The 21065-nt window shown below is 45.6% G+C and overlaps 1 protein-coding gene and 1 pseudogene across 9 annotated transcripts in view; both read left to right on the top strand.

Moving 5' to 3' along the window:
• Nucleotides 1-1627: 1627 nt before the first annotated feature.
• On the top strand, nt 1628-2216 carry LOC741641 (small ribosomal subunit protein eS10-like; annotated as a pseudogene).
• A 9311-nt stretch (nt 2217-11527) lies between these two features.
• The window catches only part of ANKRD29 (ankyrin repeat domain 29), a 63970-nt gene continuing 54432 nt past the window's right edge, over nt 11528-21065 (top strand). For 6 of the 9 annotated variants that reach the window (XR_010151871.1, XR_010151872.1, XR_675636.5 and 3 more), the window contains exon 1: nt 11589-11729. Coding sequence is in view for 3 of the 9 variants with exons in the window: in XM_016933453.4 (XP_016788942.1) it covers nt 11709-11729 (21 nt within the window). In the remaining 6 variants the exon portion in view is untranslated. Of the gene's footprint in view, nt 11730-21065 lie in introns of all 9 variants that reach the window. The other 3 variants (XM_001155671.8, XM_001155733.8, XR_675634.5) reach the window with 2 other exon arrangements.

Genomic DNA, 21065 nt, shown 5'->3' with positions numbered 1-21065 from the left:
CTCATGATGCTCTAATACTATGTTAAATCTTTACTATTCATTCAACAGTACATATAAGAAATACAAAATATCAGAATTGGGCCAGGTGCAGTGGCTCACACCTATAATTCCAGCACTTAGGGAGCCTAAGACAAGAGGATCGCTTGAGCCCAGGAGTTTGAAACAAGCCTGAGCAACATGACTAGACCCCATCTCTACAAAAAATACAAAAATTAGCCAGGGATGATGGTTTGCGCCTATATTCCCAGCTACTAGGGGGGCTGAAGCAAGAGGATCGGAGCCTGGGAAGTCAAGGCTGCAGTGAGCCATGATCTCATTAGTGCACCCCAGCCTGGGTGATAGAACAAGACCCTGTCTCAAAAAAAAATCAGAGTTTTACAACCTTTTTTAAAAGGGCATGAAATAACCTGCTTCATTCTCTTGGCTCAGTATGAGTAATTGTACCCAAGTTTAGACAACTCAAAAGAAATGACACATATGCTAAAGTTAAAATTCGTTTCACTTACTCCACAATAGCACCTACTGATTTAGCTGCCTCTGCACAGAGACATGGGTGTAAGGTGGTTGTTTTAATAATATGAATTCAATGTATGGGCTAAATCCATGACTCATGCATTATGAAGAACAAATGCATCTTTGGGTTATTTCAGGTGAAAGCCACTCCCTGCACTTAGTAAGTAAGCCATACTCCTTGAAGTTGTGTATCTTCAAAATTTCTCTCCATCTTACAAGATCGTCACTAACTCAGGTTTTAGGCTAAGGAGGACTAAATGTATATAGCAAGTATTACATCCTTAATGCTTAGGTCTCTTCCTCTCCCATGGCACATCAGCCTCAGGGCAGTCTTGCTGCTGGGTTGCTCTGACATGTGCCCCAGTCCCATTTATTGGGTTATTGCTTCCTTCCCGTGTGAGTTGAAGCAAGCCACTCAGTCTCTCTATGCTTCCGATCCCTCACCTGAAATAAAAAATGATGATAAAGATATTGTGAAGGTTAAATGACATAATGTATGTGAAAGTGTCTGCTGCAGGGCTGGACCTACCACCAGAGTAGAATGGTGGTTGCCAGGGACCAGGAGGTGAAGGAAATGGAGAGATGTTGGTCAAAGGCTGCAAAGTTTCGGCTACCACAGGAACAAGTTCTGGGGTTCTCATGTACAGCATGGATGGTGATGGACGCTTGGATTAATTTGGCTATAGTAATCACTACACACTGTATATGCATATCAAATCATCACATAAAACACATTAAATATATTACATCTTTATTTGACAATAAAAAAATTTTTAAGCCGCAGTTTCTTTTCTTTTTCTTTTCTTTTTTTTTTTTTTTTTTGAGATCGAGTCTCACTCTGTCTGGCAGGCTGGAGCGCAGTGGTGTGATCTCAGCTCACTGCAACCTCTGCCTCCTGGGTTCAAGCAATTCTCCTGCCTCAGCCTCCAGAGCTGGGACTACATGTGCGTGCCACCATACCCAGCTAATTTTTTGTATTTTTTTTTAGTAGAGATGGAGTTTCACCATGTTGGCCAGGATGGTCTCTATCTCTTCACCTCGTGATCCGCCCACCTCTGCCTCCCAAAGTGCTGGGATTACAGGCGTGAGCTACCACACCCGGCCAAGTCTCAGTTTTTTCATGTGAAAAAGTTTACCCATGGCATAAGATTTGTAAATACTCTTTCCAGCCTCAACTCCAGACCCTACAGCCACCGAGATGTTGATGCCTAAGAAGAACCAGATTGCCATTTATGAACTCCTTTTTAAGGAGGGAGTCATGGTGACCAAGAAGGATGTCCACATGCCTAGGCACCCAGAGCTGGCAGACAAGAATGTGCCCAACCTTCATGTCATGAAGGCCATGCAGTCTCTCAAGTCCAAAGGCTATGTGAAGGAACAGTTTGCCTGGAGACATTTCTATTGGTAACTTACCAATGAGGGTATCCAGTATCTCTGTGATTACCTTCATCTTCCCCTGGAGATTGTGCCTGCCATCCTATGCCGCAGCCGTCCAGAGACTGGCAGGTCTCGGCCTAAAGGCCTGGAGGCTGAGCAACCTGCAAGACTCACAAGAGGGGAAGTCAATAGAGTTACCTACAGACAGAGTGCTGTGCCCCCTGGTTGCCGACAAGAAAGCCAAGGCTGGGGCTGGGTCAGCAACCGAATTTGAGTTTAGGGGCAGATTTGGTCGTGGACGTGGTCAGCCACCTCAGTAAAATTGGAGAGGATTATTTTGCATTGAATAAATTTAAAGCCAAAAAATTTTTTAAAAAAAGATCTGTGAATACTGAAGGAAGTAATAATTAGAAAGGGCCAAATGCAATGCTAATACATAGTACGCCTCCAATTAAAGCTAGTGATTGCCTTTATGTGCAGTTCTAGACACAGGTCTTGACCCATTGTGTCTGAATTTCTGTCCAGGAGCCTGCCTGGGATGCCAATTTCTCAGAACCTGGAAGCATTCTTTACATCAGTCCTTAGAGATCCACCTGCTGGCCTCCTGTACTGGACATAGCTCACTGCTCCCCACTTTTTGACCTTGCCAGAGCCCCAGGGTGTTGGAGGGCCTTTCAGGAGTTCCATGGAAGCTGTCACTGCCCTAATCTCCTCTCACCAGCTGGTCTGCCTTGATCACCCTCCCCATACTGTCTTCCCCAGATCCCCCTGGGACACTGAACCAGACTTTAGATTTCTTCATTTCCTGCTCGAAGCTTCCCAGATCCCTGCCCACTCAGTGAGCCTGACTAGCCTCATGATTGAGCAGAGTACTCTGGCCCTTAGGCCACCTGCTGAGCACCAGCAGGCACAGGACTTGCCTAGGAAAGACTCAGGGCACGCATCCCACCCTGAGATCAGCACATTACAACTGTGTCACAATTCTGGCACCAGACTGAAGGTGGATGTTATAAGAACCATTTCATCCAGAAGGCATGTTTGATCGTGGCTGTTCTGGGAGCTTCTGACATTTCTCTTTCCAGTGAAATCACTTGGATTTCTACCCTACTGTTTCCCACTTCTTGTTCCTTCTCTGGCCCCATTCTACTTGCTGGGGAAACCAAGAATTCTACACCTTCATAGAAGGCATCAAAGCCAATCGTGCCCACTGAAGGGCTGTGGCCTGAGCTTAGTTTGACCCGCATCACTGGGACAGTGGGGGAAGGGGGAGCAGACATCCTTTAAAAGTCCAAGATTCCCTTGTACAACTTCAAAATTCCTGAGGCCCCCCCCACCACACACACACACACACACACACACACACATGATTATTTAATTTAAAACATACATAGACATACACAAAGATGGAGTCATGACCCCTTAGCAATTACTTTCAGGCCCCTCCAAGCCCCATGCTGGGGACCCATAGTGGCAGGTCTTTGCGGGGTGGAGGGGAGAAGGTGCTGCCTTCAGTGAAGCTGTGATAGTTGTTCTACCAGGCAATACTCCTCCCGTGAAAATAGGATGATGTCCTTTATTGTCACTTGCCCTGGGACCTCACTTGGAAGCTGGTGGCCACATGCCTTAGATTTCTGAATATGAGAAGAACCGCACAAACACAGGCTCCCAATCTCGTTAGAGGAAAGTGCCTCAGAAACTTTGGTTTCATATTTGAGAGGTTTGTGGATCCTCAGATAATCTGTGAGGATTCATTTATTCATTCATTTATTCGGAAATGCTCAGTGAACACCAACAATGTGCTAGGCTCTGGACTTGGCATCGGGGCTGCCAAAAGGAGGCACACACAGCTTCTGCTCCCATGTGGCTCACCATCTGATGTTCAGCCCACTGAGGTCCCTGCAAATCTAAGGTGCCATATTACCTCTAAGCTGTGAGAAGCCCACTAAGGAAGCCTCACTGAAAGAATGAGGCTCCAGCCACACTTGAGATGTACACGATAATCTGGTATATTATATATAGTTTGTGACATTACTATAGAATTGCCAAACAGGGCCCCAAAAGTCAAATGTTAATAAAAATGTTACTTTCTGCATTTCAGCCATGGGGGCAGGAGATCCATTTTTGCCATAAACAAAATTAAGTTTGCATTCCACTCTTGCTCCCATGTAAAGCGCTGAGACAATTTCCATAGCACAGGAGTCTTTTTGTCCATTTTCCCTAATGATTGAACTCAGCTTTTTTGGCTTCTTGGTTTTGGCTCAATTAAAGATTAAATGAAACAAGTGCCAATTGGCAAATAATTGAGAACTAAGTCTGTGTGTACGTATCTCCTACATTTTACCCTATATGGTTTTAGCAACTTGGCAGTAAAATCTAAGGACTGGTACATCAACTAGACAGAATTCAGAGTCCCCAGTACATTCAAAGATACTGCTCTTGTGTGAATACTTGGAACCCTCAACAGAATGTCGAAGGCAGCTTCACTTAGGAGACGCCTCCTCTGGGCCCATTCATAATAGATGCTTCTATTCCCAAGGGCCAGATTAGTGATAGGGTACTTTCCAACCATTAGCCCAGACTCTCCTTAAACAAAGGTTGGAAGCTGAGAGTTACACAATAATGCTAAATATCCAAATGAAAATCAAACACTCAGGCAACAGCTAGATGTCTGGCCAGGGACTGAAGGCTCCTTAAGGCTGGCATTTTTACATCTGTGCCTTGTCCACTGGGTCACAAATGAGGCTCCCAGAAATCCTGCCATGTATTCAGGGCTCATCACTGCATGTTTTAAACTGCAAAGCATCTGATGGAGCAGTGCTAAGGGCAACTGACCCTAATGGAGCATCGTCCATTCCATCACTAGAGTGAAGGAAATCTAACACTTTGTTAAATCACTATGATGGATAATAAAAGCAAAATTACTAGCGCATCTGAGGCCAGGTGCAGTGGCTCATGCCTGCAATCCCAACACCTTGAGAGGCTGAGGTGGGAGGATGGCTTGAAGCCAAGAATCTAGATCCTCCTGGGCAACATAGTGAGACCCTATCTAAAAAAGAAAAAAGAAAAGAAAAGAAGGAAGGAAAAGAAAGGAAAGGAAAGAAAGGAGAGGAGGAAAGGAGACGAGGAACGAAGGAAGGAGAGAGAGAGGGAGGGAGGGAGGAAAGAAGGAAAGAAGGAAGGAAGGAAGGCAAAAATTAGCCAGGCATGGTGGTTTGCACCTAAACTTCCAGCTATTCAGGAGACTGAGGCGGGAGGATCCTTTGTGCCCAGGAATTCAAGGCTTCAGTGAGCTATGATTATGCCACTGCACACTACAGTCTGCGCGACAGAGCGGGACCCTATCTCTTAAAAAATAAAAATAAAAATAAATGGAAAGAATATACCAAAAAGCAAACAGTGAAAAAAGACCTAGACGGTTATTGGCTACTTGGAGGATCACTGGGCCATTTTGTAGAGTTCCACCATGTCAGTGTGGGACTCCTTCTCCCCAGGGAAAAGAAGGAAGTGCAGTGGAATCTTCACTTAAAGCCAAGCCGGGACCAGCCTTCCATGGGCCAGGGCACCCTGCCAGGTGGCAACATTCGGATGCCCCACCCAAAAGAAGAGAGTGCTTCAGCAAGCAAGCAAGGATTTACAAGACTGTTAGCAGTGAACCAAAGAACAATAGAAAAATGTTAAGCAAATGAGATCCCCGCTGCAGGAAGCCTCATTTCCCGAGTAGCTGGAACTATAGCCTGGCTAATTTTTTGTTTTTTTTTTTTTTAAGTAGAGGTAGGGTTTCGTCATGTTGCCCAGGCTGGAAGTGTAGAGGTTTTTTTGTTTGTTTGTGTTTGTTTTTTCTGAGATGGAGTCTCGCTCTGTCACCCAGGCTAGAGTGCAGTGGTGCGATCTCGGCTCACTGCAACCTCCACCTCCTGGGTTCAAGAAATTCTTCTGCCTCAGCCTCCTGAGTAGCTGGGACTACAGGTGCGCATCACCACACCCAGATAATTTTGTGTATTTTTAGTAGAGACGGGGTTTCACCGTGCTGCCCAGGCTGGTCTCAAACTCCTGAGCTCAGGCAACCCGCCCTCCTGGGCCTCCCAAAGTGCTTGGATTACAGAGGTGAGCCACCGTAGAAGAGTAATAAAAGAATATTTTTTCTTGGATGGCAGAATTTCAGGGTTCCAAAAGATGCTTTCCATCTTAGGGTTTTCAATGATGCTAAAAAATTGGGCGGCAGAAATTTACACATCGTCTAGTTTCCTCTGGTTTTCAATGTGCCTCGCCGGGTGTGTGTCATTACAATAAGCAGAAATGCCTTTAGTGAAGGCTGGCTGAGTAGAGTTATTTTTAATAATAAAAATGAAAATCTATGTAAAGGTTTTATAAAAGAAGAAAGGTTGAATAAATTATAGTATATGCAATATAACTGCAGCCATAAGAGATGGATTTTGCTGGGCACGGTGGTTCATTCATGCCTATAATCCCAGCACTTTGGGAGGCCGGTGGGGCGGGGCGTGGATCACCTGAGGTCAAGAGCTCGAGACCAGCCTGACCAATATGATGAATCCCCGTCTCTACTAAAAATACAAAAATTAGCCGGGTGTGGTCGCATGTGCCTGTAATCTCAGCTACTCGGGAGGCTGAGACAGGAGAATCACTTGAACTCGGGACGGGGAGGTTGCAGTGAGCCAAGATCATGCCCTTGCACTCCAGCCTGGGCAACAAGAGCGAAACTTCATCTCAAAATAAATAAATAAATAAATAAATTACAGATTTTCAGAGAACTGTTAATGCTAGGAGGAAATGCTCACATTATCATGCTTTGTAAAGAGCAGAATATACATATTCCCATTATGTTACTGTATGCTTAAGAAAGATTGTGAGCTGGGCACGGTGGCTCACACCTGTAATCCCAGCACTTTGGGAGGCTGAGGCGGGCAGATCAAGAAGTCAGGAGTTTGAGACCAGCATGGACAACATGGTGAAACCCCGTCTCTACTAAAAGTACAAAAATTAGCCAGGCGTGGTGGCATGAGCCTGAAATCCCAGCAACTCAGGAGGCTGAGGCAGGAGAATCTCTTGAACCCAAGGAGGCAGAGGTTGCAGTGAGCTGAAATAATGCCATTTCACTCCAGCCTAGGCAACAAGATTGAAACTTCATCTCAAAGAAAAAAGAAAGAAATAAGAATTCCCCATTGGTCAACACAGGGCCTTAGTGACACCATGGTCTGCTCTGCCACCTTCAGGGGGTAGTTTTCCTTATGGTCACAAGGTGTCTGCAGTCATTCCAGGCATTGTATTTGTACAGTACAGTGTCCCAAGGAAGAAGGACCATCTTCTCCTGGGTATGTCTTACAACCAAGGAAATCTTTCTCAAAAGCCCCCAACACACCTCCTCTGACATCTCAAAGATCAGAATTTGTCACCTGCCCACACCTAATTCAAGCACTATCACCAGCCTAAACAAGAGGACTTTGGATGGAACAAACGGCTATGTTCCCCTTAAGCAAATCTCCAGGGGGAGTATGATGGACAAAACTGAGCAAAACTGACATTCTGATAGGGAAAGGAAGGGAGCAATGGGTGTTGGGTAGATTACTCCAAGCTGTGTCTGCTACAGTCCCCACTGCAAGAAGCCTCATCTAGGGTAAATTCCAATAGGTTAGGAGAGACGGAGCTAACTAGCTGGGAGATGTGAGGTGGAAGCTGGGCATAGTGGCATGCACCTGTAATCCCAGCACTTTGGGAAGCTGACAGGGAGGATCACTTGAGCCTATGACTTAATGACCAGCTTGGGCAACATAGTGATGCCCCATCTCTAAAAAATAAAATTAAATAAAAATTAAAAATTAAACAAGGGCTGGGCATGGTGGCTTATGCCTGTAATCCCAGCACTTTGGGAGGCTGAGGTGGGAGGATGGCTTGAGGCCAGGAGTTCAAGACCAGCTTGAACAACATAGTGAGATCCTATCTGTAAAAAAATGTTTTTAAAAATTAGACGGTATAGTGGCATGTGCCTGTAGTCCTAGCTACTCAGAAGGCAGAGGCATTAGGATTGCTTGAGCCCAGGAATTCCAGGCTGCAGTGAGCTGTGATCCTGCCACTGCACTCCAGCCTGGGTGACAGAGACCCTATCCTTATAAAAAATAAATAGATACAAAAATTTTAAAAGATGTGGGATGGGGAAGTAGACAGAGAATAAAGACAGAAAAGATGTCCAGCATGAACTCTTAGTTGGATGAAGGAGCCTGATTACAAAAAGGGTGTTAGAAAGCTCAGTAGGCTGGGCGCAGTGGCTCATGCCTGTAATCCCAGCACTTTGGGAGGCAGAGACTGGCAGATCACGAGGTCAAGAGTTTGAGACCAGCCTGGGCAACATGGTGAAACCCCGTCTCTACTAAGAATACAAAAATTAGCCGGGTTTGGTGGCCTGTGCCTGTAATCCCTGCTACTCAGGAGGCTGAGGCAGGTGAATCGCTTGAACCCGGGAGGTGGAGGTTGCAGTGAGCCAAGATCATGCCACTGCACTCCAGCCTGGGTAACAGACCAAGACTCCGTCTTGAAAAAAAGAAAGAAAGAAAAAAGAAAAAAAAAAGAAAGCTCAGTAGACCAGATTGACCTACTTCTCAATTCTGTCGAGGGCAAATCCTGTTGGACCATCAACTGGGACAGTGCAAAATAGAAGCCAAACACATCAAGGTCTGTGCTGGTGTGAACAGAAGGTGACAATGACTATGGCCTCATTTGAGATCAACACAGATGTCTGTGCATCTGAGTAATGCATGTCTGTGGATAAGAGTGGGCCTTCTGACTTGGTAGATTTGGATAACACAACCCCCTGACTCTTTTACTAATTCAATGATGAATAAGTTTTGACCACCTACCATGCCTCCAGCCGTAAATTAGCCCCTGGGGAAAATAAAAGATACATAAGACACAGGGCCTGGCCTTGAAGAATTTCAACTCTGCTGAAGAAATCAAAAGCAACAGAAGTAGAACTGAGAGCAATACCAGACCCTGTGGAATCAGGGTTGAGGGATGTGGTGTAGAGCAGAACCGTGGCAAGAGCTCAGCAAAGTTGGGAGGAAGATGACTGAGAACCAGGGTGTAGGAAGAGGAACTTGAGCTGGGGGTAACACCCTGGGTAGGTTGGGATTTGGCAGACAAAAGAGAGGAGATAAAAGAGAGCCGTAGTGGGAAGAGAGCAGTGATAAGATTTTGGAGCTAGACAAACGCCTAGCTCTATCACTTATTAGCAAATTATTCCATTTTCTCAGAACTTTAGTTTTTTCATCTATGGAATAGGTATAATACCTACCTCATAAAATGTTTATAAGGAAAGCACCTTGTACCTAGAAAACATTCAAAATATTAGTTTTTTCCTTTATTGCTTTTGTTTGACAGGATGACAAGGATGGAGAGGCTCTGTTTGGGTAGTGAGAAGATGTTTGGATAAGAAAACTGGGCCGTGCAGATTAAATTTTGCATTAGGTCCAGTGGGTCACTATTAAAGTTTGGAGTGGACCATTTTAGAAAGAATTGCCTGTTGTGACCATGAGAGCTTTGTTCCATTTCAGAGCTGTTTATATGAAGATGAGTTTAACCGCGTGCGTCAGACGGTGTTAGGCACGTTCTTTCCAGAGACTGACAAGAATCCCATCAGCACCCTGGCCAGAGAAAAGCAGCTTTGAGCTCAAGTGTAACAGAAAGGAAACAGGCTTTGGAGCTAGACAAACACCTAGCCCTATCACTTATTAGCAAATTACTCCAATCTCTCAGAATCTTAGTTTTTTCATCCGTGGAATGGGTTAATACTCACCCCATAAAATGTTTATAAGGAAAGCACCTTGTACCTAGAAAACACTCAAAATATTAGTTCTTTCCTTTCTCCCTTTTATTTATCAAAACTATTAAAGCAGACCAGGCGCGGTGGCTCACGTTTGTAATCCTAGCACCTTGGGAGGCCGAACCGGGTGGATCACCTGAGGTCAGTAGTTCGAGACCAGCCTGGCCAACATGGCGAAACCCTGTCTCTACTAAAAATACAAAAATTAGCTGGGCACGGTGACAGGTGCCTATAATACCAGCTACTTGAGAGGCTGAGGCAGGAGAAATGCTTGAACCCCGGGGGTGGAGGTTGCAGTGAGCCAGGATCATGCCACTTCACCAGCCTGGGCAAAAGAGCGAAACTCCGTCTGAGAAGAAAAAACAAACAAACAAACAAAAAACTATTAAAGCAAAACCTCTGATGCTTGATTTTTATATAATAATGTTGTGTGGCAACTTAAAAACTGTGTCATTTATAGGCACTCAAAGCAAGGAAAATGTTTAGAGTCCTTATTTTTAAAATTGGAATTTTCTATAAAAGTTCAGAATGTTTTTAATTTAAAGTTGTTTTAAGCACAAAGTAATACAATTTATCCATGAAGGTTAAACATTTTAATTTTTATTATTAACTTTTATTTGTAATTTTTTTTACCTTTTAAATTAAATATTCGTTACAAATTTAATTGAGAAGAGGGAAGGAGGGGGAGAATGAATGAGTGGATTCTTATAGTTTGAGGGGGTAAGACATCCACTTTTATACTATTTTTTTGTTTTGTTTTTATTTTTATTTTTGAGGCAGAGTCTTGCTCTGTTGCCCAGGCTGGAGTGCAGTGACCGAATCTTGGCTCACTGCAGCCTCAACCTCCCAGGTTCAAGCGATCCTCCCACCTCAGCCTCCCGAGTAGCTGGGACTACAGGTGCACACCACCACGCCTGGCTAATTTTTGTATTTTTAGTAGAGATAGAGTTTTGCCATGATCTCGAACTCCAGTCTGATCTCGAACTCCTGGACTCAAGTGATCTGCCCGCCTTTGGCCTCCCAAAGAGTTGGGATTATAGGCGTGAGCCACTATGCCTGGGCTACTTTTTTACCTTAACTTTTCTAAAATGCTCTCAAAGAGCTGTTGTTGCCGTTTATACTTAAAACTCCCAGTTTTACTTCGCCCAAACCAATCCTGGGCAGGCAGCAGGAGTGGACACACATACTGCAATACTCCAGGGCTGCAGCATCAGACCCAGAGGAGGAGGGAACTGCTGGATTAATAACGAGGAGGAGGAGGAGGGGTATGAGTCTATTCCAAAATTGGCCTTTGCCCTTCAAAAAGGAAAAGACCACTTATTGTTTGTGCAATCAAAAGGTTTGTTTCCTAGATATTTTCCCCAGGAGAAAAAAGTTTCTCAGGAAACCGAGAAAGAAATTATAACGAAAATAGCTATTGGATGAATTTTTTCCTCAAGCTTCATTTTTACATCATTATAATATTTGTGCTGTAATGAAGGTTGGGAGTCCTCTGGGGCAGACCAGTCTATTCGGGAGGATATGTATGGAGTTTGTGTGTGAGTACATGCGGGTGAGTGGGCGTGAGTGTGGAAAGTATGTATGTGGAACCTCTGTGTGTGTGGAATGTGGAGCGTATGCACAATGTGTGTGGAGTTTGGAGTGTATGTGTGGACGAGTGAGTGTGGAAGTGTGGACGTGTGTGGAAAGTGCACAGTGCGTGCGGAGTTTGGGGTGTTTGTGCACGCGCGTGTGTGGCAGGTCCTGGAGCGCGTCTACGCGACACCCCATGTGTAGTGTGCGCGCGCGCGAGCGGAGCGCGCCCCCGCGCCGCCCCTTCGGCCCGGCCCTGTGTGCGGCGGCTGCTGCCGGGCCGGGCGGCGGGAGCGCGCGGCGTCGGAGGCCGCCCCTCTGCGGAACGCCGAGAGCCGCGGGAGAGTGAAGGGCCGGGGAGGACAAGGCGCCCCGGGCCCAAAGCGCGCCGGCTTCCGCTCGGGCGGCCGCGGACATGTGCAGGATGTCCTTCAAGGTGAGCGACCGGGACTCCGGGGTCGGGGCTGGGGCCGGGTGGGGTGGGATCGGGTGGGCGCTGCCCGCTGCCCGCCGCCTCCTCCTTCCTCTCTCCTCCAGCTGCGGGCGAGGCCCGGGAGGAAGCGGCGGGGCTGGGTGCGCCCTGTGGGTTTGCGGTTTGCCTGCCTGCCCTGCCTGAGAGGCTTCGCATTCATGGCTGTGGATCGGCTGAGTCTGTGCCCGGCGACGGGGCGGCGGGGACTGTCGCCGGGTAACGGGTCAGGGGCGGGGAAGAAGCCTGGGGTCAGCGCTGTCCTGCAGCAGAAGGAGTCCCCGACCCTGACCCTCTGCGTCCTCATGCAGGAGTACAAGCTGCACCCACGGATGCCTCCTCCCGGGAGGGGTGGCCAGCACCCAGGGAGGCTTCAGGGTCCAAAGGGGTCTTGTCTCAAAAGAGTTGATTAAAGTCATTCCATCTAATCCCCACATTTTAGGATGAAAGAAGTTGATTTGCCTCGATTGAAAGGGTTTAATAAAAATAGTAGTTAAAATGTATTAAACAGTTCAAATGTGCCTGACTCTGAACCAAGGACATGATGTGTATGGTCTCAACCCTGGGGGAGACCTGTGGGAGGTGCTCTTCGTGGCTCTTTTTTTTTTTTCAAATGAGAAAACTAAGATATAGAGAAATTAACTCACCCACGGTTTTGCAGCCAATAAGTTATGGTGTTAAGACTGAAACCTAGGTGTGTCTGACTCCTAAGCCACTGTAATCCCGTTGCCGACAATAGCTCATGTAAGCAGAGGAGTGACATGGCGAGATGTGCATGTTGCAAAGATCTCTGGCTAGGTTTGGAGAAGAGGGTTGGAGCTGGAAGATGTTGTCACCTTTTTAAGAAATGGTACTGGACCAGTGCATAGGTGGTGAGAATGGAATGAAGCAGACGAATGTGAATGACTTTAAAGTTTTTTTTTCCTGAGACGGAGTTTCGCTCTTGTTGCCCAGGCTGGAGTGCAATGGTGTGATCTCAGCTCACTGCAACTTCCGCCTCCCGGGTTCAAGCTATTTCTCCTTCCTCACCCTCCAGAGTAGCTGGGATTACAGGCGTGCGCCACCATGCCCAGCTAATTTTTTTGTATTTTTAGTAGAGACGGGGTTCTGCCATGTTGGCGAGGCTGGTCTCGAACTCCTGACCTCAGGTGATCCACCCGCCTTGGCCTCCCAAAGTGCTGGGGTTAAAGGCGTGAGCCACTACGCCCGGCCGACTTTAAAAGTTTTAAATCGGCATAATTCAGTAGGGAAGGCAAGAGAGATAAAGATAAAACGTCTGGTTTGGGATAAATTTTGAGGATAGATGGGAATCCAAGCAGAGATGTTGATTAGACAGATATACTCTCCTCGATCCCAGGAGGCAAGTCTGGGCAGCAGCTAGAGATGAGATTTAGGAGTCAGCGTGTTAAGTAGGCACCCATGGGAATGAACATGATTGTCCAGTGGAACCATATAAAGGTGGAAAATAAGAGGACTGAGGACAAAATCTTGAAGAAGATTTGAGAAAGAGCAGCCAGAGACGAATGAGAAAACTCAGAAGCAGTGCTGTCACTTACACCAAGCATCTCTAATCTTTCAACAAAGATGAAGAGGACCTTGATGTTTATTAATGCCACGGGGAAAACAAATAAACAAAGAATTGAAAAGTCCATTGGATTTAGTGACAGAATAGGCACTGGTGACCTTGCCAAGAGCACTTTCAGTGGTGTTAGGATCAGGAGCCAGATTGCAATAGCTTGAAAGAGAGTGGGTAGAATCCACAAGTGTGGAGAACTCTTTCAAGAAATTCTGCAAGAAACAGATTTTTGTTTGTTTGTTTGTTTGGACAAAGTCTTGCTCTTGTCACCCAGGCTGGAGTGCAGTGGCGCAATCTTGGCTCACTGCAACCTCTGCCTCTCAGGTTCAAGCGATTCTCCTGGCTCAGCCTCCTGAGTAGCTGGGATTACAGGTGCCTGCCACCAAGCCCAGCTAATTTTTTGTAATTTTAGTAGAGACGGGGTTTCGCCATGTTGGCCAGCCTGGTCTCGAACTCCTGACCTCACATGATCGCCCGCCTCAGCCTCCCAAAGTGCTGGGATTAGAGGCATGAGCCACGGCACCCAACCCAGAGATTCTTTTTAAAAGACAGTGGCTGCAGCAAGGATCTGGAATTGACCAAGTGTTTGTTTGCTTTAAAATGGTAGAGACTTGAGCATCTTTAAATGATGATAGGCACTTCAACAATAAAAAGACAAAGCCTAATTTTAAAGTGGACATATGAATAGACATTTCTCCCAAGAAGTTTACAAATGGCCCGTAAGCACCTGAAAAGATGCTTAACATTATTAGCCATGGTCTTGGAAATGCAAATACAAAACTGTAATGAGATACCACTTCATACCCACTAGGATGGCTTTAATCAGCAAGACAATGACGAATGTTGGCAAGGATGTGGAGAAATTGAATCTGCATGCATTGCTGGTAGGAGTATGAAGTGATGCAGTCATTTTTATTTATTTATTTATTTTATTTTTTTGAGACAGAGTCTCACTCTGTCAGCCAGGCTGGAGTGCAATGGCACGATCTCAGCTCACTGCAACTTCTGCCTCCCGGGCTCAAGCAATTCTCCTGCCTCAGCTTCCCGAGTAGCTGGGATTACAGGCATGTGCCACCACGCCCGGCTAATTTTTGCATTTTTAGTAGAGACGGGGTTTCACCATGTTGGCCAGGCTGGTCTTGAACTCCTGACCTCAGGTAATCTGCCTGCCTCGGCCTCCCAGAGTGCTGGGATTATAGGCGTGGGCCACCGCGCCCGGCCGATGCAGTCATTTTTAAAACCATGCTTGTCTTTCTTCAAAAATTTTGTTTGTTTGTTTGTTTTTTGTTTTTTTGTCTTTTTTGAGATGGAGTCTCACTCTGTCGTCAGGCTGGAGTACAGTGGCACGATCTCAGCTCACCGCAACCTTTGCCTCCCGGGTTCAAGCAATTCTCCTGCCTCAGCCTCCTGAGTCACTGAGACTACAGGCATGCGCCACCATGCCCAGCTAATTTTTGTATTTTTAGTAGAGACCAGGTTTCACCGTGTTGGCCAGGATGGTCTCGATCTCTTGACCTCGTGATTCACCTGCTTCAGACTTCCAAAGTGCTGGGATTACAGGCATGAGCTACCGCACCCAGCCTCAAAAAGTTAAATATAGAGTTACCACATGACCCAGCAATTTCACTACTAGGAATATACCCAAGAGAAATGAAAACGTGTTCACACAAAAACTTGAACATAAAGATCCATAGCAATAGTATTCATAATAGCCAGAAAGTGGAAACAATCCAAATGTCCATAAACTGATGATAAAAACAAAATGTGGTCCAGGCACAGTGGCTCATCCCTGTAATCCCAGCACTTTGGGAAGCTGTGGCGGATCACCTGAAGTCGGGAGTTTAAGACCAGCCTGGCCAACGTGGTGAAACCCCGTCTCTACTAAAAATACAAAAATTAGCTGGACGTCATGGCGGGTGCCTGTAATCCCAGCTACTGGGGAGGCTGAGGCAGGAAAATCACTTGAACCCTAGAGATGGAGGTTGCAGTGAGCAAGATCATACCACTGCACTCCAGCCTGGGTGACAGAGTAAGACTCTGTCTCAAAACAAACAAAAAAAAGTGTTTTATATTATAAATACCATAGATAGGGAGGCTTAAACAACAGACATTTATTTCTCACAGTTCTGGAGCTAGGAAGTCTTGAGATCAAGGTGGCTGGTGAGGGCTCTTTTCCTGACTTACAGATGGCCACCTGTGCATGCCCCGTTTCCTCACATGACCAAGAGAGAAAGCCCTGGTGTCTCTAATTCTTTTAAGGGCATTAATTCCATCATGGGGGCTATACCTTCACAACCTCTTTTAAACTTAATTGACTCCTGAAGACTTCTCCTCCTAAAATTATCACACTGGGCATTAGGACTTGAACACGTGAATTTTTGGGGGGATGCAAACATTCAGTCCTCAGCCCCTGTCCTCCTGGCATGTCTGTCTTGCGTACAACATATATTCATTCCATCCCAACAGTCCCCAAAGTTTTAGCTAGTTCCAGCATCAACTCTAAAATCCACAGTCTCATCTAACTATCTAAATCAGATATTGGGTAAGACTCAAGGTATGATTCATCCCAAGTGAAATTCTTCTCTAGCTGTGAGCCTGTGAAATCACACAAGTTTTTTTTTTGTTTGTTTTTGCTTTTGTTTTGAGACAGGGTCTCACTCTGTCGCCTGCCCAGGCTGGCACAATCACGATTCACTATAGCCTTGACCTCCTGGGCTCAAGTGATCCTCCTGCCTCAGTCTCCCGAGTAGCTGGGACTACAGGCTTGCACCACCATGCCTGGCTAATATTTTTTATTTTTTGTAGAGATAGGGGTCTCCCTGTGTTGCCCAGGCTGATCTCAGACTCCTGGACTCAAGCAATCCTCCTGCTTTGGCCTCCCAAAGTGTTGGGATTACAGGTGTGAGCCACCATGCCTAGTCCTCAAACAAGTTTTGTGGTTCTAAAATACGACAGTGGGACAGGCATAGGATATACATGTTTCCACCCCAAAAGGGAGAAATTGGAAGAAAGGAATGACAGGTCACAAGCAAGTCCAATACCTAGCAAGGCAAATATTATTAGAACTTAAAGTTTGAGAATAATCCTCTTTGGTTCAGTGCTTTGCCTTCTGAACTCACTGAGTGGTGGGTCCTGCTTTCTGGACCAACTCGGGCAGGGGATTGGGCTCGCAAGACATTGGTGGTTAGGGCTTCAGCATATGAATCTGGGGAGGAACACAATCCATAACATGGTAATCTGTACAATGGACTATCATTCAGCCATAAAAAGGAATGAAGCACTAATGCATGCTACAACATAGATGAAACTTAAAAACATATTCAGTGAAGGAAACCAGACACAGAATGCCATATATTGTATGATTCCATTTATATGCAATGTCCAAAATCAGCAAATCCATAGAGACAGAAAGTCGATTAGTGGTTGCCAGGGTCTGGGGAAGAGGAGGGGATGGGGAGTGATTGTTGATGGGTAGATAATCTGGAATAGATAGTGGTGATGGTTGTGCAACCTTATGATTGCACCAAAACCCACTGGATTGTATGCTTTGAAAGGATGAATTTTATGTATGTAGATTATATCTCAATTTTTTAAAGTATTTTTAAATCATAATAGGGAATGAGGAGAAGGCTTGGGGATGATTTTGCTGAGTGACTGAATTTCTCAGGGAGTTGAGGGCAGTGAGCCTGAGCTGGGCTCCATTCGCTGTGGAATTAGCTAGAATGGCAGAAGGAAACCTCTCCCATTGGGGTAAAGGGAAAGGAGGTGAGGTTGAGTGTGGATGTTTTGTAAAGTGAAGCCCAGGATGAAGTCAGGATTTGGGGTAGGTAGAAAGGAGGCTGCCAAGCCAGGTGCCAACGTTTTCCATGAATAAGGAAAAACGATCAGGTGGTGAACGATAAGGAGGTGACAACTGCCAGGTGAGGTGAGGTAGAGGATAGGAAGGTGGGACGACCTGAGTCTTGAAGGAGCAGAGATTTGCACCCCTGATGGAGGGGCAGTGGCCTGGAAGCCAGGTGGGCCTATTCACTGCAGTGCCGATGTGGGAGAAGGCCTTGCTTCCACCGGGAGCAGGCACTGGGGAGGTTGAGGCAGGGAGAGAGGGAGTGCTCTGCGCTAGGCAAAGGATGAAGAGGAGTTGATTTACTATGAAATGGACTTCCAGAAGGCACAGAGGGAAGGTCTGTCCAGAGCAGAGTCCCAGGCCAGTCTGAGATTTGCATTAGCAACATTCTTTTATCCACCTCCCATCCTATCAAACATATTAAAATGCACCCACGGCCACAATAATAAAAGAGACTTTTTATTGTAAAATTTTTGAAAGGATTTTGTGACCCTGCTTTTTAAATGATTTAGCTGTAAGTTACTCATTTAATTTACCTTTTGTCCATTTTCCTGCAGTTGTCATAGTTGGTCAGTAACTCATGCAGCGAGCAAATCAGACCTACAAATGATTTTCATGTGGCATCAGTATTTTATGAATACCAAATTTAGCAGTTAATAAAGTTGACAGGATGTTATGTTTTGTAGCTATTTAATTGAATATTTATTAACTTTGATTTGGGAAACACAGATTAACTTTTTCATTTTCATAGGCTCCTGAAAGACTCACAGGCCCTAGGCTCTGGGTCTTCAAAGCCTACGTGTAAAAAGGCCCTGGTTTGTTAGGCGAGTCTGTGGAAGAATAAATAGAGCATTATAAGTCACAATTTAGGCTCTTCTTGATGATTCAGAATCAAAGTATGTAGGGCTGCTTGCATCTGAACTACATGACTCCTTTGTATCTACTTTTGATGGTTTTTCCGTCAAGCTGTTATCAGTGACTTCTCACTGGTACCACTTTGCCTCCAGCAAACTTCCTTTAACAACTGGCAACTCCTAATCTCTTCTGCTTGAGAACACAGACACGTGTTTGTTAGAATTATCTTTTAAAGTAAAACGAAACTCAGAGAATTATTTTTTAAAGTAAAAGGAGGCCGGGCATGGTGGCTCACGCCTGTAATCCCAGCACTTTGGGAGGCTGAGGCGGGTGGATCACCTGAGGTCAGGAGTTCAAGACCATTCTGGCCAATATGGCTAATACAGTGAAACCCCATCTCTACTAAAAAGTACGAAAATTAGCCAGGCGTTGTGGCAAGTGCCTGTAATTCCAGCTACTCAGGAGGCTGAGGCAGGAGAATCGCTTGAACCCGGGAGGCAGAGCTTGCAGTGAGTCGAGATCACGCCACTGCACTCCAGCCTGGGTGACAGAGTGAGACTCCGTCTCAAAAAATAAAAAAAATTAAAAAAAAGAATTTCATATTTCCTTCAGGGTCTGCTGTCATATGATACTATACCCCAGCCAGGTTGGAGTGGGTATCTTATTCTACAAAGAGTCTGTTTTGTGAATCTTATGAACTATATTTTAATATTAATGCTGGTTAATCGTTGCACCTAAGTTCCAAAGGGAGTAAAGTGTAATGAGATATATCAGACTTCCCTTCCTGTCATGGCCTGAACTTTTCAGGTTTTCTTTGGGATCCCCTGGGCCAAGAGGGGGGTTCACTCAGTCAGTGGGGGGGCTTAAAATTTTATTTTTGATTTACAGGCTTAATGTTTATTAAGCATTCTGAAAATTGTAAATACTTAGCACAAAGTGGGACAATGGATTAGAATAGCTGGTAATGTCTCAAAAACATCTTTCTGCATATAGCTTTGCAATCCATCACTACATCTTTATTTTATGTCACCTCTAATATCATAGAAATTCATTATTGAGTAGAGCTAATATTCTCTTGATTGAATTAATAAGTGTACAATTGAAGTCCACATTACTCTAAACTTTTTTAAACTAATAGTTTAAATTTCTACCCCCTCTTAGCTTTTAATTAGAATTCCAGTTCTGTACAAATAAATTTTCCTCTGTGTTTCCTCTCCCCTTCCTTCCTGTACAATTTCTGGAAGTGTACAGATGAGCAGTGTATTAGCCAAAATTCTGACAGTAAATGGAAGGGGGCAAGTAGGGAGAGAAGAAAATGACAAATGTGGAAGCTTGCACTCAATTTTCTACAAGGTGTAAAATGTAAGATCTCAGACTCTGGACCCAAACAGACTATCAGACTTTTTTTTTTTTTGAGACAGAGTCTTGCTCTGTCACCCAGGTTGGAGTGCAGTGGCGCCATCTTGGTTCACTGCAACCTCCACCTCCCAGGTTCAAGCAATTCCTTGCCGCAGCCTCCCGAGTAGCTGGGATTACACGTGTGGACCGTCACACCCAGCTAATTTTTGTATTTTTAGTAGAAACAGGGTTTCACGTTGTTGGCCAGACTGGTCTCAAACTCCTGAGCTCAAGTGATCTGCCTACCTCAGCCTCCCAAAGTGCTTGGGATTACAGGCGTGAGCCACCGTGTCCAGTCCAGACTTGGATTTATTTATTTATTTATTTATTTATTTATTTATTTTTGTGGGGGGTGGGGAAACGGAGTCTCACTCTGTCACCAGGCTGGAGTGCAGTGGTATGATCTTGGCTCACTGCAACCTCCGCCTCCCGGATTCAAGCAATTCTCCTGCCTCAGCCTCTCAAGTAGCTGGGACTAGGTGTGTGCCACCATGCCCAGCTAATTTTTGTATTTTTAGTAGAGATGGAGTTTCACCATGTTGGCTGGGATGGTTTTGATCTCTGGACCTCATGATCTGCCCGCCTGGGCCTCCCAAAGTGCTGAGATTACAGGCGTGAGACACCGCACCCAGCCCAAACTTGGATTTAAATCCCGGCTCTGTTATTTGGATGAGCCAAGGTCCCTACTGCGTGACCTTGACTAACTCATTCCTATGCTCAATTTCCTCATCTTAAAAATAAGAATAATAGGCCAGGCATGGTGGCTCATGCCTGTAATCTCAGCACTTTGGGAGGCTGAGGCAGGTGGATTACTTGAGGCCAGGAGTGTGAGATCAGTCTGGCCAACGTGGCAAAACGCTAGCTCTACCAAAAATACAAAAATTAGCCAGGCATGGTCAGTGTCAGGCATGGTTGCAGTGAGCCCAGATTGCGCCACTGCACTCCAGCCTGGGCAACGGATCGAGACTCCATATAAAAGAGGGGAGGGGAGGGGAGAAGAGGGAAGAGAAGGAGAGGCGAGGGGAGGGGCCTTCCTTTAAAAAGTAAAAAATAAAAGAAAAAATGGGAATAGGTCAGGTGCGGTGGCTCACGCCTGTAATCCTAGCACTTTGGGAGGCCAGGATGGGCGGATCACGAGGTCAGGAGTTCGAGATCAGCCTGGCCAATATGGTGAAAACCCATCTCTACTAATAATACAAAAATTAGCCGGGCGTAGTGGCAGGTGCCTGTAATCCCAGCTACTCGGGAGGCTGAGGCAGAAGAATCGCTTGAACCCAGGAGACGGAGGTTACAGTGAGCCGAGATCATGGCACTGCACTCCAGCCTGGGTGACAGAGTGAGATTCCATCTTAAATAAAAAGAAAAAATGGGAATAGTTATATCAGTCATACATTACTTAACAACAAGGACACATTCTGAGAAATGCACGTTAGGTTATTCTTTCATTGCACAAACATCATAGAGTGCACTTACTACAGACGTAGAGAGTGTAGCCGACTGCACACTTAGACTCTATGGTGTAGCCTCTTGCTCCTGGGTGACAAAACTCTATAGCATGCTCCTGAATGGAATACTGTAGGCAATTGTTACACAGTGGTGAGCATTTGCATATCTAAACACATGTAAATGT

Source organism: Pan troglodytes, chromosome 17, assembly GCF_028858775.2.
Source record: "Pan troglodytes isolate AG18354 chromosome 17, NHGRI_mPanTro3-v2.0_pri, whole genome shotgun sequence".
Classification (NCBI taxonomy): domain Eukaryota; kingdom Metazoa; phylum Chordata; class Mammalia; order Primates; family Hominidae; genus Pan; species Pan troglodytes.
The sequence above is the reverse complement of the archived record's forward strand: the minus strand, read 5'-3'. Positions and strand labels throughout refer to the sequence as shown.